The sequence below is a fragment of the Pollicipes pollicipes genome, unplaced genomic scaffold (assembly GCF_011947565.3).
Source record: "Pollicipes pollicipes isolate AB1234 unplaced genomic scaffold, Ppol_2.1 Scaffold_7231;HRSCAF=8579_pilon_pilon_pilon, whole genome shotgun sequence".
In the NCBI taxonomy this organism is placed as follows: Eukaryota; Metazoa; Arthropoda; class Thecostraca; order Pollicipedomorpha; family Pollicipedidae; genus Pollicipes; species Pollicipes pollicipes.
The window spans coordinates 41,398,764-41,414,671 of record NW_023597034.1 but is presented as its reverse complement, the minus strand read 5'-3'; the positions used below and the strand labels follow the sequence as shown (position 1 = coordinate 41,414,671).

Below are 15,908 nucleotides of genomic sequence, written 5' to 3'. Positions count from 1 at the left end.
GAGCCCAGGTGCCTACCACGTGCTGGAGTCGGGAGTCGGAACCACCTGGACACGACTGCGGAAGCCGGGTTTAATGAAAATGTATGCGAAATGCCTCAGGGATCGGCTATCGAATCGATGGCTTGTCGTGACTGAGAACGTCACGGCCGACGCTTGAAGAGCTAGCGCAGATTGTCCTGACTTATAAGGCGTAAGCTCAATGAACAGCATTGGTCATTCAGTTGCACATGGAACATAAATGGCAATCCTAAGTATTCTACGCCGGTTTAGTCAGCTTTTATTCAGGCCATTTTATTAAGTGCTTAAAAGCTATATGTGTATTAGTCAGGTAAGTTAAGTCATGATGGTGATTACAACAAGTGCCTGCAACCTGGCAGGCATTTCAAACAGCGACTCAAACTATTGATAGGATGGCGTAATCATAGTAATTTAACAGGATGTGTGTGAAAAACCGGCAATGCACGGCAGATGAAACGCCAACTATGTTTCTGAAATGCTTGGTTACGCTGGTTATGCTACACGCCTATGCAAATATAGGTAGCCAATTTGCTTAATAAGTGTATGCTTTCGTCCTGCATGCAAAGGCGGATCCAGTCGGTTAAGTTAAAACACGAGCAAGTGAATGGCCGGTGGACTGTAATTCATGCGTGAGGCAAGCAGTTTGTCGAACATTTGTATTCTGCTACAGCTTGGTGTGAGGGTAGATAATACCGAAATAGGCTCTGTAGCAGGCGTCCCACCTGCTTTACACACCAACAAGTAGTGGTGCTGATCCACCAGTATGCAACGGGGCAGTCACGCAACTGGTCAGTCACGCGACAGCCCCGCAGTCAGTCACACGATCGGCCCGCGGTCGGTCACACGGTCGGCCCGCAGTCAGTCACACGGTTGGTCCGCAGTCAGTCACACGGTCGGCCCGCAGTCAGTCACACGGTCGGCCCGTGGTCAGTCACACGGGTCAGTGGTCGTCGCCGGCGGGCAGCCGGTCCACGGCGGTGGCTGCCAACGGCGCCCACCGAGGAATACCTGACAGAAGGGCCTCCATTTTGGGACTTGATTCTGCACAGGAGAAACTCCGGTGTCATGGCTTTTATCACGTTGCTTTTGTCAGACAGTCTTCGGAGCTTCCGAAATGGTTCATGCCTAAAATGCTGCGACGAAAGTTTATCTCGTTAGGAGTAGTTGTGAAATCAAGACCGTGAACAACTTTGGGATACTGTGCCCTACGAATTGGAACGAGAAATTCCGACCATTCTATACCCAGGCCTTGATTTCACATGTAGACTGTGGAGCAGGCAGTTGCCTCCCAATTACTCAAAGTGACTCCCTGCTCGTAAAGAATACTGAGATGGATGAAAAATTGGATGAAATTTTGTAGCCTTGTTTGCCGGATTGTGTGGAGGAATCGAGTAGGTAAGATTGTGCACCAGCCGAAAATGTCTGTATGTGCATATAGAACATGGTAACCAGACAGAGGTGTGGTCTCCAGTTTAGTTGGGGGTGGGTTCCAGCCCTCCTCTCAACTTGGGCTCCAGTTCCTCCCCCCCCCCCCCAACTTTGAGAAAATGTAGATCCAAACCAATGTAGATTAAATCCAAGGAGAAAATCGTTTGTAAGCGTAGTTTTGGGGTAGGTGTTTCATTTTTCACTGTTTAGCCCCCGTTCCAAAAAACATTTCCGAGATTACTCCCTCACAGCCAGGACATTAACTATCTCCAAAACTGTGTTATGGTGGATGAAGAGTTTTCAAATCACTCCAACTCTGTACATGGTCACCCGGCCTTGCCTTCCCAGGAAAAAGCCTTATGTATGCCCTGAGAAGCTCAGGGCATACTTAAGGCAGCTGTATCGTAGGGGAGTAAAGGACGTCAGCTGCTGTCCTTCCCTACTTTTTAAAACGTTCCTGCGCTCCATGAGCCGAATTGCCCTATCCGAATGTCGGACACGGCAAAAGAAAGTGCAGGTGTACGAAACGTGGACGCTTCTGTCAGAAAACAACGAATGCAGCGATGTCACAAAAAGATGTTTGCCCTTTCCTCTAAGTTACGGTGTTCTGTTTGCCGAGTTTGGCTGCTCCATGTCACCTTGTGATAAACACGTGACTCAGCTGCTGCGTGAGGGCGCAGGTGTTAATTTTTTTTAGCTAAATTCTTATCTTGGTTGGGAAGGAAATGCCGAGCCTTATCAAGGGTGGAGAATCGCTGTCATCTTGTCCGCGCTCCCTGCCTTTCGGGGACACAGCTCATAATTCCAATCGACTTGTGTACAATGAGGTACCCACGTGGAGCCAATCGGACTGTGGGCCTCCGATGACGGACAAAACACCAAAATATGCTCTAGCCCTGTACTGAACTGTCAGACGCAATATCTAGCAAATGTGGGCAAGTCCACCCGATCAAGCTGGATATATCATTTGCTAATAGCGACTCGCTCCGCATTAGCTGTTTGCGGCTACAAGTTGGGTGCATAAGTGACGCACATATGACAAAAACTTGGTATGAGTAATCAACAGCTCTAAACATGGGGAAGTGATCGACGCGGTCATCATTCGGCTTCTGTAGTAGCCATATAAGAATTTAAAAGTACGTATCGTGAAAATGTTGGACAAACGTGATGAACGTAGGAAGCGTTATGTGTCAAGCTGAGCTTAGTAAGGAGTTTGGGAAAAGGGAGGGGATGGGCGAGCTTTGCTTTGTACATACTATATTTTTATACAACTATACGTAACTATATTTTTTGTTTATTAACATTGCCTGGTGCTCCTACTGCAGTGGTCGTATGGCGCCCACAAAATAATTAACCAGGATGTGTGTTGCAACTGCCATTTACTTATAGACCAAGGTTAGGATGAATGAGAATGCCACATGTGTACTGGATAAGTTGACTTGATAATGCTAAAGACCAGGCAGGCAATCATCAGTCAGGCCATGAATTGTGATCTCAATACTCATGAAAGTTTGTAATATTTTGCACTTGACGTTTTCAAGAACAGTAAATATCTAAATAGTTTTGCACACACATTGCATGGGAGATACATACCTGGTTCTTTGCTCGCAGCTTGTACATCATTAACAAACCAGCAGGATTGTTATATTACCTTGTTTTGTTGCTGATGATATGTTGCTACCATCTTGGTTATTCACAGTTGTAAAGAAGTAGGTAATAAAAAGTTTGCTTTAGTGGCCTTTTTCTTGCTAAAACATCCAATCAACTTGTAGTAAAGGTCTCCTGGGTAAAACATTGTGATGCTCTTAATTATGATTGCTAGGTAGTCTGTGAAAACATAATGTTCAGTGGCAAATCTTATAGTGCTTGATGAAAAACCAAAGGATGTTTTTTATTTTATGGCATCTGTCCGCTCAGGTAGATAATATTAAGATGCAAGAAGCTGTCAGTCAATTTTGGCTACATTTCTTCAGGATTTGAGAATGCAATGATAAGTGGAAAAGTGAAACTGCAAGAAGAAGTCCTGAGGTAAAATGGACCATTGTATTTTCCAGTGTGGTGAAAAGGACCCAAAAACACTGTTTGTGCTGCTTGCAGTGTGTGTGTGGTGTGTTTGTATAGTTGCAGCAAGTGGAGATTTGAGTACCAACTAATGATAACATTGGTCGGGTGATATTATTAGGGTTGCCACCACTTATAATTGTTGTGTAAAAGTCTACATGCCATTAGGTCTGGTGGCTTTTCAGTGATGTTGTTCACATAGGTTTGTCTTCCCCACCATTCATCACTCTGTGCCTCTGCCCTTGTCCAGCTGGATGCCAAATGATTTGACAGTGTACTAAGATGCAAGAGATACAGATTTATCTTGTTTTCTATACTTGAGATGGTATTATTTAATTTTGGTATGGTCCTGAACATTTTACTTGATGATCATTGTACTGCGGTCTTCCCTGAATGTGAAGCATAGAGCGTCTTTAATGAATAGATGGCTGTCATCCACACACCACCAATGAGATTAACACTTAACCCTTACTTAACAGGTATTTTTGGGAGTGTGCAGATGGAGCTGGGCACCAGTGAGAAAGAGGCTACTGGCCAGGTGCCAGAGACCCGCGGCCGTCTGGTGGTGCTCTATGGTAGCCAAACAGGCACAGCTGAAGATCTGGCCGAGCGCATTGGACGCGAGGCAAAACGGTAGGGCCCCTGACTTGTTAGTGCTCACCACCTCCCTCTGTCCAAGCCACTTTTTGGACAAGCTCTAAGGGTGTAACACCCGCTACTTGTGTCTGCCCGATCCCAGCGAAAGAGATTCATTATGTTTATTACCATTTTGTCGAGTTTTAAGAGATGTGTGTTTAGTGCGAGATATTTGGTGCTGTTCGCAGGCCTGCGGGACTTAAATGCGCTAACAGTTACCTGTGTAAGTCCTAAAAGCATGCAACCAGGCATGTCTTGCACCAAAATCCATTCTCATGTTGTGTCCCCCTGCTCTGTCCAGGCCTTTTTGCGCTGTTCATGTCTCGGCCCGGCCCGGGGCGACGGGCTCGCTCAGTCGCCCGTTACCTGCCGCGGCCATCCTGACCACGTCGCCTCTTCCACAGCCTGTTGTTCGAGTGCGAGGTATGCGCCCTGGACGAGTACCGCACGCCGGCGCTGCTGCACGAGCGGCTGGCGCTCTTCGTCGTAGCCACCACCGGCCAGGGCGACGTGCCCGACAACATGGCCTCCACCTGGCGCCTGCTGCTGCGCAAGAGCCTGCCGGCCGACTCTCTGCGCGCGCTGCGCTTCGGCGTGGTGGCACTGGGCGACTCGTCCTACGCCAAGTTCAACTTCGTCGGCAAGCGGCTGCACCGGCGGCTTCTGCAGCTGGGCGCGGCGCCACTGCTGGCGCCGGCGCTCGGCGACGACCAGCACGACCTGGGGCCGGACGCTGCCGTCGACCCGTGGCTGACGCAGCTCTGGCGCCAGCTAGACGCGCTCTGCCCGCTGCCGGCGGGGCGGCAGCCGCTGCCGGCCGACCGCCGGCCCGCGCCGCGCTTCACGGTCACGCACGTGGACGAGAACGGTGGTGAGCACGAGGCTCTGAATGGCGTGGCGCCGGAGGAGGAGGAGGAGGAGGAGAAGGGGGAGGCGGCGACGGCTGACGGCCTGTTCGTGGGTCGGGTCCGCTGGAACCGGCGCGTCACGCCCGAGGACCACTTCCAGGAGGTGCGCCTCATCAGCCTGGACGTGGCCGGCTCGGGCGCCACCTACCGGCCGGGCGACGTGGTCACCGTCCAGCCGGAGAACCTGCCGGAGGAGGTGGACCAGCTGCTGGCGCTGCTGGAGTGGCCGCCGGACCGGCTGGTGCTGGTGGACGGGCCGCGCGCGCCGCGCCTGCCGCGCCCCTGCTCGCTGCGGCACCTGGCCACGCACCTGCTCGACATCCACGCCGTGCCGCGCCGCTCTTTCTTCGAGCTGCTGGCGCACTTCGCCGCAAATGAGATGGAGCGCGAGAAATTCGCCGAATTCGCCTCGGCCGCCGGCCAGCAGGAGCTGTTCGACTACTGCAACCGGCCGCGGCGCACGGCGCTCGAGGTCCTGGCCGACTTCCCGGCCACGGCGCGCCGGCTGCCGCTGGAGTACCTGCTGGACATGGTGCCGGCCGTCCGGCCGCGTTCCTTCAGCATCGCCTCCTCGCAGAAGGTGGGTTCAGCCCCGACCAGCAATGGTCCGCCATCTGGGTCGCAATGGCCCCGCCCTTGTCTGGCGCGACGCAGCATGAATTCGTGGTCGTGTTTGATTCGTTGTAGATTCGTTGTGATCGTGGAATACACGAACAGTTACGGATTATGCAAAGAACGATGTCTGAAAGTCTCATGATACGTTAAAAATAGAGCCAAAAACGGCAAATACGCTTTACCTTTACGGCCTCCTCCTCAGTGCAGTCCTCAGTGTTTGGCTCGATGACACTGATGAAGCCGCAAAAGTGAAACGTATGTCCTGGTTTCAGCCCAATTTTGATGTGTCAGGAGACTTGGTTATAGTTCTTTCATGGAGCATGAACTCCAAGTCTCAGCTTTGAACTCAATCAGAGTTAACCAGAGGTGCCGTTTTCAGGGCGTTCGTGTTCAAAGTTTAATCCAAAGTCCAAGGATAGACCATCTGTTCGTCCAAACAGTGTCTGAAAAAGTCAGGTTGTTCAAACATTTCCGAGTTAGCAAAGTTTACAGCTTATCACAAAAGCGGCAGGCGTAAAACGGGGATCCAAAACTAGTGTCCACTGTGAATGCTGGAAAAATCGGCGCTCGCGCTTCCATCTCACGAAGTCCCATAGCCTAGCGAATGTGTGGCAGTGAACATCGACAACTTGTTTGCGTTATCAAGTCATTTTTAAGACAAACAACCTTAGATAAGTTGAGATGCATACCAGTTCGTGGCGCGACAGAATGATATCGACTGTCGAAAACGCAAATAGTTTTATTCGTGTCCGTCCAATTTCTAAAATAAACTTTGAATGTCTTTCTGGAATTCCAGAAATGTGATCTAGCCGGTACCTCTAAAGAGAATGCCCACGATCATGTTCGGTCTGGAATTATCTGCCTACCTGGAGACCTTTTTTCCGTGAACCGAGACAGGTCAGGCCAGCGTTCCTTGGACGTGTTTAGTCATTTGCTCTATGTGAGATGTTTTGTTTGTACGAGGTGTTCAAATTTGTGTAGTGGTTGTTGGTCATTGCCATTTGGTGCCATTTGGGTAAGTTAGCTCACGGAAATATTTCCATTTGCTCTGAAATATATTAACCCACCACAAATTGGCATTATGCTTCGTCATGGTGAACATACGGATCTGCAATAGACAAGGTGGTACTGGTAAAAGCATGGCATCAGGTAATCACTGGGATGTACCCAGTATGATGCATGGGATATACAAAAGCTGCGCTCGCACATATGTATAAAATACATTCTAGAACAGAGATGCAGAGGCGGGATTTATTTTGTTGTGATGTGACGTCATGGTCACTAGATGTTTTTAATGTTTTCGTTGTGTTTTATGACGCGAATCCTGCCGGATTTAATGACTTCACCCGGCAAGTCCGGGATCCGGTTGCATATAATTCGGGATCCGGCCGTAAATAGTCCGGGATCCGGGATATTACTCCGGGATATTACCTCGGGGTATTAGTCCGGGATATAGCCCGGGATCGGTCCGTTACCTCGTGCGCTCTTAACTTGTGTGATTGCAAGCCCATCATGAAGTCGGCTGCTGTGCTTCGAGCGGACAGCGTCGGGTTTAGTGTTACCACTAACCAGGGATGCACGCGCCCGCCATTACCCGGCCACCGGGCCTCCTTAAATCGCCGGAGATTTGTGGCCGCCACGCTCATGGCGTCGGCAAGCGAGTGCGTCGTCGAATAAGCCAGCCATTACGCTATGGAGCGCTGCAGACCCGCCGAGTCGTGTAGCATGTTGACGGAGGTCTCCTACTGCTGCAGGGGAGTAGGGGAGTGCTGCACGGGTGCTCGCTTGCGCCTGGAGATCATTGATGTCCATTACGAATTAGGAGGCAGTCGGTGTATTCTCGCAACGGCATCCATCGTCAGAGCAGTTTGTCAGGTTTTTAGCACTTATGTTGGCTACGGTATTAGTTTATCCCAATTGCTCTCCAGATGTAATTGTTTCAGATGAAAATGGTGCTGTTACTTTTGTAAGATGTTTATAGGTGTTGTAAATGCTATCCCCTTGACGCCCACGCAGTCGTTTTTTTGTAAAATATGATGGGCGCTTTTCGCGCAATGTCGCTTTATTCTTCACGGCCTGTTGCACTTCCACCGTTGTAATAGTTATTCCAGCTTTCTTTGACTCGGGAATAACGTGGCCTCGTTCCGGGCAGGTAATTTTCGAACGTCAAATTAAGCGGGCTGCATTCGAAAATGAATCCGTCAGAAATGAATTCATATGTTGTGCCTCGCAGAACCTATTATGGTTCTGCGAGACACATGGTGGTCTCATGCACCTGTGGTGCATGAGAAAGGCCTGGCCAATGATGCCACACATTCATAATATGGCTAGGCTGCCGTCAGATTAGATAAGTCGGGTGATGTTATGTGCAGGCCTTCGCCGTATCTCATTTCCCGTTTCCACGTCTGCTTGCGGGATATCTGCCCGGCGCCAGGTGTGCAGACCCTGTCCGGTGGGGGTCAGGGGCTCGGAGAACCGTCGGCTTCCTAGAGACGCCTCGCCTCCGCCCGGAGCGCGCGCCACTGCCGCCGCCCCCGGTAGCCGCTGCAACGCCCACGCCTGTGTGACATCAGACTGCCGCCTGGGGCCAGGCTGGCCGCCGGCGGATAGGCGTTCGCTTTTGGCACATCCGCCTCGCCGAGGCTGACGCCCGCCCTCCGCTGCCGCTGCGGGCTTCTGAGTAGCACTGCTGCACGGCCGGCAGCGGTCGCGCCTGTGTGACATCAGCCTGCCGCCTGGGGCCAGGCTGGCCACCGGCGGACAGTCGTTCGCCTGTGGCACATCCGCGTCGCGGACGCTGACGCCCGCCCTCCGCTGCTGTCCTGGGCTTCCGAGTAGCACTGCTGCACGGCCGGCAGCGGCCCCGCGAGCAACAGGCTGTAGAGCCGGCGTGCGGGGCGGTCAGGAGCGACGCGAAGAGGAGTAGCGTGGAGGCGTTCACGCGCGACGGCATGTGGTAGGGAGAAAGAGAGGGAGAGACAGAGAAAGAGAGAGACAGAGAAAGAGAGAGACAGAGAAAGAGAGAGAGAGAGAGAGAGAGAGAGAAGAGAGAGAGGAGAGAGAGAGAGAGAGAGAGAGGAGAGAGAGGAGAGAAGAGAGAGGAGAGGAGAGAGAAGAGAGAGAAGAAGCGAGAGAGAGAGAGAGAGAGAGAGAAGAGAGGAGAGAGAGAGAGAGAGGAGAGAGAGAGAGAGAGAGAGAGAGAGAGAGAGAGAGAGAGAGAGAGAGAGAGAGAGAGAGAGAGAGAGAGAGAGGAGAGAGAGAGAGGCTGATGCTGGTTTCCACCTGTGATTTTCTCGGAATGTGCCGTTTGGCCCCGTTTTCTCGCACTTTGTGTGCACAAATTGTACAGAATTTGTGTTTTAGCTCCGAGCAAGGGCGGTGCTTCGTTGTAGTGAGAGTCAATTGCCCATGCCGGGCACAATTAGAGCTACGAGTGTGTGGCATAAGTGCAGTTGGTTGGGTAGCATGCAGCGCATGGCTTGTAAACTGAAATACACGTCTGTTTGTGGCGAGGCAGTTTAGTCTTAGCCACTTAATTTTATTACCAATTGCTTGTGTTTCTGGTTTCTGGAAGGAATGGTGTACGGCTGCACGTAATGATGGCTTATGTGGAAACAGTTATTTCTAGTTTCTGTAGGCAGCGCGGAACTGCACGTAATGATGGTCTGAGTCCAAACAGCTGCTGCTAGCTTCTTTAATGTATTCGGAACTGCACGTAACGGTGGCTGAAGTCAGAGCAAAGGTGACACGAGACTGGAAACCGGCGGGCACGAAGCAAGACGCCAAGGGACAAAAGGCATACGTGTCTTATCGTGCGTAAAACAGAAACTGATGCAACTGAGAAAGAAACCAACACAACTTGCAAGCCATACTTACTTTATATTGCCATACCAAGCCAAGCCATACATACATACATGCATACTTACATACCTGCAATGGCTTCGTGATGTAACATAAGCTAATCAGTCACACTGAGCTGTGCGTGTGCACCAAACCAGAGCTCTGACCGGTGGCACCAGGCCCAATGTTTGAAGTCACGTGTGATGCGTTTTAGAGCACCGCAGATCAGAGGCATTTTGACTGTAGTTTCTGCAGCCACTCCATGAGTCTGCAGGTGGTGCGGGCATGTGTGGCCGGCCGGTGCAGTGGCTGCTGCGCGGCGCCGGTCTGGGAGATATCTGACCGAGTCATCAGGTCCGCACGGGGTGCCTCCGTGCTCGTCTCGGTCCGTCGCCGTCACCCGTTCGTCCCCGCCCACCGCAGTTAAAGGGCTCCCGCCGGCCGGGGGGTCGCGCCGGCCGCTTGCTCCCGGGCTGGATCCCCAGCGGAGTCCGCAGCATCCCGGGTCGGTGGGTGGGAGGCCCCGGAGTCGGGCCCCCGTCTGGAGCCCGCAGCAGCCCGGACCGGTGGGTGGGAGGTCCCGAGTCGGCCCCCGGCTGGAGCCCGCAGCAGCCCGGACCGGTGGGTGGAAGGAGTGCGAGTCGTGGTGCCGCTCCAGAGGGGCTCCAGTGACCGGAGCAGCACCGGGTTGAGCCGCTCGCTGACACTGGTGGGGGGAAGGCCGGTCCGTGTGGCCGTGAGTGGCCGGTTCGTGTGGTCGTGGAGGACGTTGGCGGAGCAGCTGTTCCCTCCCCCCCCCCCCCCCACCCCGACACACACACGCTTGCACACACCCCACCCCCCTTCCGCTCCCGCCAGATGCTAGTTTTCTTTCTCGGAGATAAAAAATACGTGCGTCTTGTCAGCAACGTACAACAACCCTGCGTTTGAAAGGCTGGACCCGTGACATGTAGGGGCGCGCTTTGGTCAGTCTGAGACCTTTGATCTGGGAGTAATTTCAAAATGGCGATGTGGTCGTCTCGCTCTGTTCACGTCAAATGTTTCTCCTTCCTCACTACGCTAACTAACCAGCCCTTTGTACACACTCAATGCATGTTATATTTTGTTCGCTTTTATGATTCTAGTATTCGTGTATTTTTTTACGTGTTGACGTATCAGATTTGTGCAGTTGTGCCAAAGTTGACTGGACAAAATCTCAACATGGTTGATTAGACTGGTATTGTTCCTTCGTTACACAGTTTTCAGTTTTCGTTCCGTTTTGGTATGTTTCCAATGCCAGGCAAAATGAAGCACTTCAGTTGGCCCAGTGATATCTATGCGGTGGCGATCCCAGGTTATCGTTTTACAAAATGGCATCGGTGCCACCGGTGGTGATGCTTCCCAAAAATAACTAGAAAGCAGATCTGTGCAGAATCGCAGAATCATTTAACCATTGAATCATTAATCAATTTTCGCAGAATCATTTAACCACTTCTTCACTGGGATTGGACAACAGTTAAAAGACAAGATTCCTAAATCATCATTCGACCCCCTCCAGCTCACCACAAATGTAGAAAATTAAATGGATCTGCCCCCCACTAATGAACAGGAATTAATTCTTGTCATCAATGAGCTAAACAGCGTCGGAACTGGAGTCGACAATGTTAATTCAAAAATATTAAGTTGTCTTATAAGGTAAAACTCAAAGCAATTCTCCACCTTTTCAACAGCTGTTTGTTCTCGGGGATATTTCCAGGCATTTTCAAAAAAGCCGTGATAAACCCATCTTTAAAAGGGGGACTCGCATTTTGTAAATAAGTACAGACCTATCAGTATTTTGCCGTTTATGCCCAAAATTCTCGAAAAAACTTATATATAATATACTCGTCCTTCATCCAAACCAAAACCACCCAATTCACCAAAATCAGTTCGGATTTCAGAAGAACAAAAGTACTTACATGTCAATTCTTCTTCCGCAGGAAACTGTCACTAGGGCTTTTGAAAACGGGGAATATGTGTTAGGTTTGTATTTAGATTTGAAAAAGCCTTTGATACTGTAAACATACACCTTCTACGTAAACTTACTTAGTATGGTATTGGACGGAAATCTCAAGAAATCATATCCTCAAATTTGTCTGGCAGAACTTAGTGTGTAAAAATCAGGAATTATCTATCAGCAATCAAAAACGTAACAATGGGGGTACCCCAAGGATCCATTCTCGGCCCAGTTTTCTTCTTAATGTGCATAAATGACTTGCCTAAATTAAGCAGTAACATGATTTGTCTGTCTTACGCTGGTGATACTGCGATTATGTTCAAAAATAAAAGTATTGTTGAACTTCAAAACAATGTCAGTGCGCCTTTGCTTTCAATGACTTCCTGGTTTACTGCTAATTTTCTTTCCCTGAACGTATCAAAAGCATTCACACAGCATTACACTACCCTTTCTTTGCATTTCTAACTAAATGTGCGAGTTAATAATTCACCTACTAATAAAAAGAAATAAAATACCTCGGTGTAATCATTGACAAACCTTTTAAATTTACTAGCCACACTAATTTTGCTGCAAGCATAGTAAGTAGAAATATTGCAATAATAAGTAGGGTTAAGTACTTCATTGATAAAAAACAACGTCACATCTAATCTATAACACGTTGATTCTTCCTTATTTAAATTACTGCTGCTTGATTTGGGGTATAAATTATGCTTTTCAACTAGGTCGGTTAGTAATTCTGCAAAAGAAGTGTGCGTCTTATGGAAAATGTGTACCCTCCACAAAGCTCAGGGCCAGTCTTTAAACGATACAAAATTTTGAAACTATCGGATATTGCTAAATCCCCAATGTTAGTTGTGATGCACAAATTTGTGACTTCACAGCTTCATGCATCATTCGATTCAATTTACAAGCTCTACGAGTCAAATGGCATGGATATGAGGTGAGCAAAACATTTAGACCAACCTTTCTTTAATCGCAATTATAGACTATTATTAACAGCATCTTGCCTTGGCCCTAAGCTGTTGAACGACATTATGGTTTCATATTTTCCAAGAATAACTGATATTTCTGTATCAAAAACCATCGTTAAGAACATCATCCGCAAGCATTTCGTGAATACATATTAACGTATATTAACATAACATATTTGAAGACATCGCAATCCTTTGCGCTGCACATATCCAACCCACTTCATATTTGACCTCCTTCATGTTCCATAATCAATTTCAGATATAGTTAAAGTCATGCACATATACCCAAATTCACGGCGCTAGCTCCGGGAGTTCTCCCAACAACAAGCTCTGCTTAGCTGGGTGAACTCCCTGAAGATTCAGCTCAAAATCCGGGACGAAAATGGCCAGGTAATTGCTCCCTCCGACTTGTTTGGCTGTATAACCCTTACTAACACGCTGAATTGAGTGGTTGTCGCTTATTGGGCGGTTATAGCGGGCTGTCATTAGCTGACTTTGGCTAATGACTACTTTAAGCCTTCTCATCTATGATTTTTCCCTGCCTATTACGTAACACAATTTCTTCGGGTCTGCGCCACCTCTTCGCCTGCTTCTTTACGTTTGTTCCATTTTGCTAGCTGGGAGTGCCGCGACCTGATTTTGTGTTTTCTGGTGCTAACGTACGGTTTACTGCATTGCTGTGATTGAAAGAGGGGCACTCCTGGTTACCTGTTCTTGGGTAACGGTATAGAAAAAAAAATAAAAAAAGAATTCAAGGGCATCGAGTCTTACCGCGGACAGCTCATCAGGTGAGATACAGCCTGTAATAACTGTAATTGAGCTGCTGGAGGCGCTTGTTCACGTGGTGTATGCCTCCGGGGACCGTGGCCACCGGTCATAGGCTACTACAACCACTCCTGATAATTGGTGTTATCTTGTCTTGTTCGGAAACTCGCCTGCAAACCGAGCTGATGTTTTCTCGTCCACGTCAATTACAGGCCTTCGCCTGGCCAGGATGCGCTGACGTCTGTATGCAAATGCCTATCAGACCTTGGATCTAAAACGCTGGCTCATGGAAGTGCCGCCGCCCTGTCGGGCCAACCAGTTGCCGTTAGATGATATCCACCAGAGGGGTGTGAATAACCGTAAGGCCCGGAATATTTGCAGGCCGTTTTTCACGTAATCGATGCGCCAACGACTGAGTGGGAGTCGAATGGTGATAGGTTGTTTTCGTCTATCTTGCGATCAGTACTTGTGTCGATGAGCTTGGTGCGTGGGCGAGAACTGGCGCACGCTCCCCGCCTCCCTATCAGGGCTACTGCGGGCCTCGGGCGCCGTTTTTCGCCAATGATGCCCGCCGGTGGGCAGCACCCACAAAATGTGAAGGATCGGTGGGCGTTACACCGCCGCTGGGAAAGGTGGAACTGAGCTCCAGCACCAGGGGCACCGTGAAACATGGCGCACGTGATTGTCTGTGAGGCGTTTGGCGCCTGTGTGTATATTGCCCAGACCGCCGCGTCGAAATTGACGGTGCTTAGCGGGTTGTGAGTGTCGACTTGTAAATGTCCTGTGGAGCATACCGCTGTTTTCGGTGCATTTCCGTTAATGGTACACTGGTGGTGGTAAGCCGCCGGCTGTGGGCAGGGATTGAAAGGGCGAGTCCAGTAGTTAACGATGCGGTCCCCCACGTGGGGGGCATGGTTTTCATGGTCGAAACTGTGGCCAAAAACGCCACTGGAGGTTGAATTCTGTGGACTTTCTGGCAGATTCAAACTTTTGTTCGGGGAGGCCAACTAAGGACTTGGTTGTCTGCTGCTAATATAATAAAATAGGCCAGGGCCTTTTTAAGGGCTTTGGAGTGGGAGAAATTCCAGTGATATGAACAATCCCAGTTATGGATCTACCCGCCACTCTGTTCTCTTCTCGGATTTTGACCGCGCTATTCTGGCTTTCTGATGGAAAACGACAATGCACACGTAGCGAATTGGCTGCGATTTTTGACTGGGCTAGAATGGGGCCAGACCAGCTGCCAGTGGGGGAGGGAAATATCTGGTCAGTGTGGGCGGGGGATCTAGCCGAATGCCCACTCCCTTGAACTTGAAATGTCAAGGTTGGTCCTGGGCTGGACGATGCCTCAAGGGGCACACGGAATACGGTCGCTCGCCTTCTCCGACACACCGCCAACGGTTATCCAGCGCCACCATTGTCATTAGTCGTTGACGTCCCATGAAAGGGAGTGCATTGGGGCGCAGCCCAAGCCTTGGGTGGGGAGGAACAGTATGGGTAGGGGTTAAAAAAGTCCCAGTGATGACGACCCGCTCCCCAAAAAAGCGATTGGCCCACTTGATTTCCAAGTGGCATGATTTCCTTCCTTGTTTTATTTGCAACGTCTTTAACTGGAACAGAAACAAAAAGCTGCCGGAAGATGCAATTCTGCTTGTATTTGAAGTTAATAAACTGAATGAAGTGGGTAATAAATAGCTGCATGGAATACTTCTCTGGCGCTATGAACTGTGCAATGTTTGAGTGGACTCTTTCTGAACCGATAGAACTCAGTGAATTTGCCAGCATTGTTATGGGCTCTGCAGAGGCATTGAGGCCCCGCGAGCGTAGGTTGTGGATAAAAATCGGGTCAACAATTCGTATTACCGTGGCCAAACCTTGTTCGCTTGGAATGTTCAATTTCCAGTTAGAATCGGATGCTGAGAAAAATGATGTGACAAAGGTTTTAACATGTGCGCTCGCAAGTTTTAGCAACTAAAGCCTCTATGCCGGCCTTGCGGTCTCCGTAGATCTTGCTGTTTCAGCCCGGCGGCCAACTCGCGGGTGAAAATGAGGACGCATCTGAGGGATGTGATTAATGATAGAAACAAATCAGCATTTACAGCCCCGACAACTAGTGCTGGAACCTGGTGGTGAAACTGGAAAAATAAAAGTAAAATTTCTATCTTTCGTGTTGCAGTGATTGCTAATCCGTTTAGAGGAACCCTCAAAATTGTATGATGGTGAAATAAATGCCCCGTCTAATTTTTGAACAACGTGAACTGATTTTGAAGGACTTTCGGGGGCATTATTGACCACGGTTGTCCTCGCGCGCCAGTGCCGGTCGCCTGGTCTTATCTGCAGCGGCCGGCGCCGTTCGGTTTTACGGAAACTGCAATCTCGGCCATAACTATTTTTGCTCCTAAGGTTGAGTTCGTAGGCTCAAAACTGGTTAGTGTAGTTTGTTTCAGTATTCGATTCTGCAAAAGCATGAACGGTCTCAGGCAAGCACGGGGTAGTCTTTTTTATCTTAAACCTCATTTTGATTGGTTCTATTGAGCACTCACGAGACCTTTTACGTTCTGCCGGACAAGGAGCGGCGTGGGTAGAACACGTGGAGGCACATTGTTGTTCCCGGCCAAGGGCTGAAGCGTCAATCCGTGCCAGCGCGAGGCGCGCACTGGCTGCCATTCTGGAGACAAGGGGGCCTTGTCG

The 15,908-nt window shown here is 49.7% G+C and overlaps 1 protein-coding gene across 3 annotated transcripts in view; it reads left to right on the top strand.

The window, feature by feature from the left end:
- Positions 1-2,526: 2,526 nt before the first annotated feature.
- Positions 2,527-15,908, top strand: part of LOC119109565 (NADPH-dependent diflavin oxidoreductase 1) — a 35,502-nt gene continuing 22,120 nt past the window's right edge. The window contains exons 1-3 of one of the 3 annotated variants that reach the window (XM_037233238.1): positions 2,527-2,582; positions 3,987-4,140; positions 4,548-5,631. In XM_037233238.1, coding sequence (XP_037089133.1) covers positions 4,007-4,140; positions 4,548-5,631 — 1,218 coding nt within the window. In that variant the 5' untranslated portion in view covers positions 2,527-2,582; positions 3,987-4,006. Of the gene's footprint in view, positions 2,651-3,397; positions 3,475-3,986; positions 4,141-4,547; positions 5,632-15,908 lie in introns of those variants that run through there. The other 2 variants (XM_037233236.1, XM_037233239.1) reach the window with 2 other exon arrangements.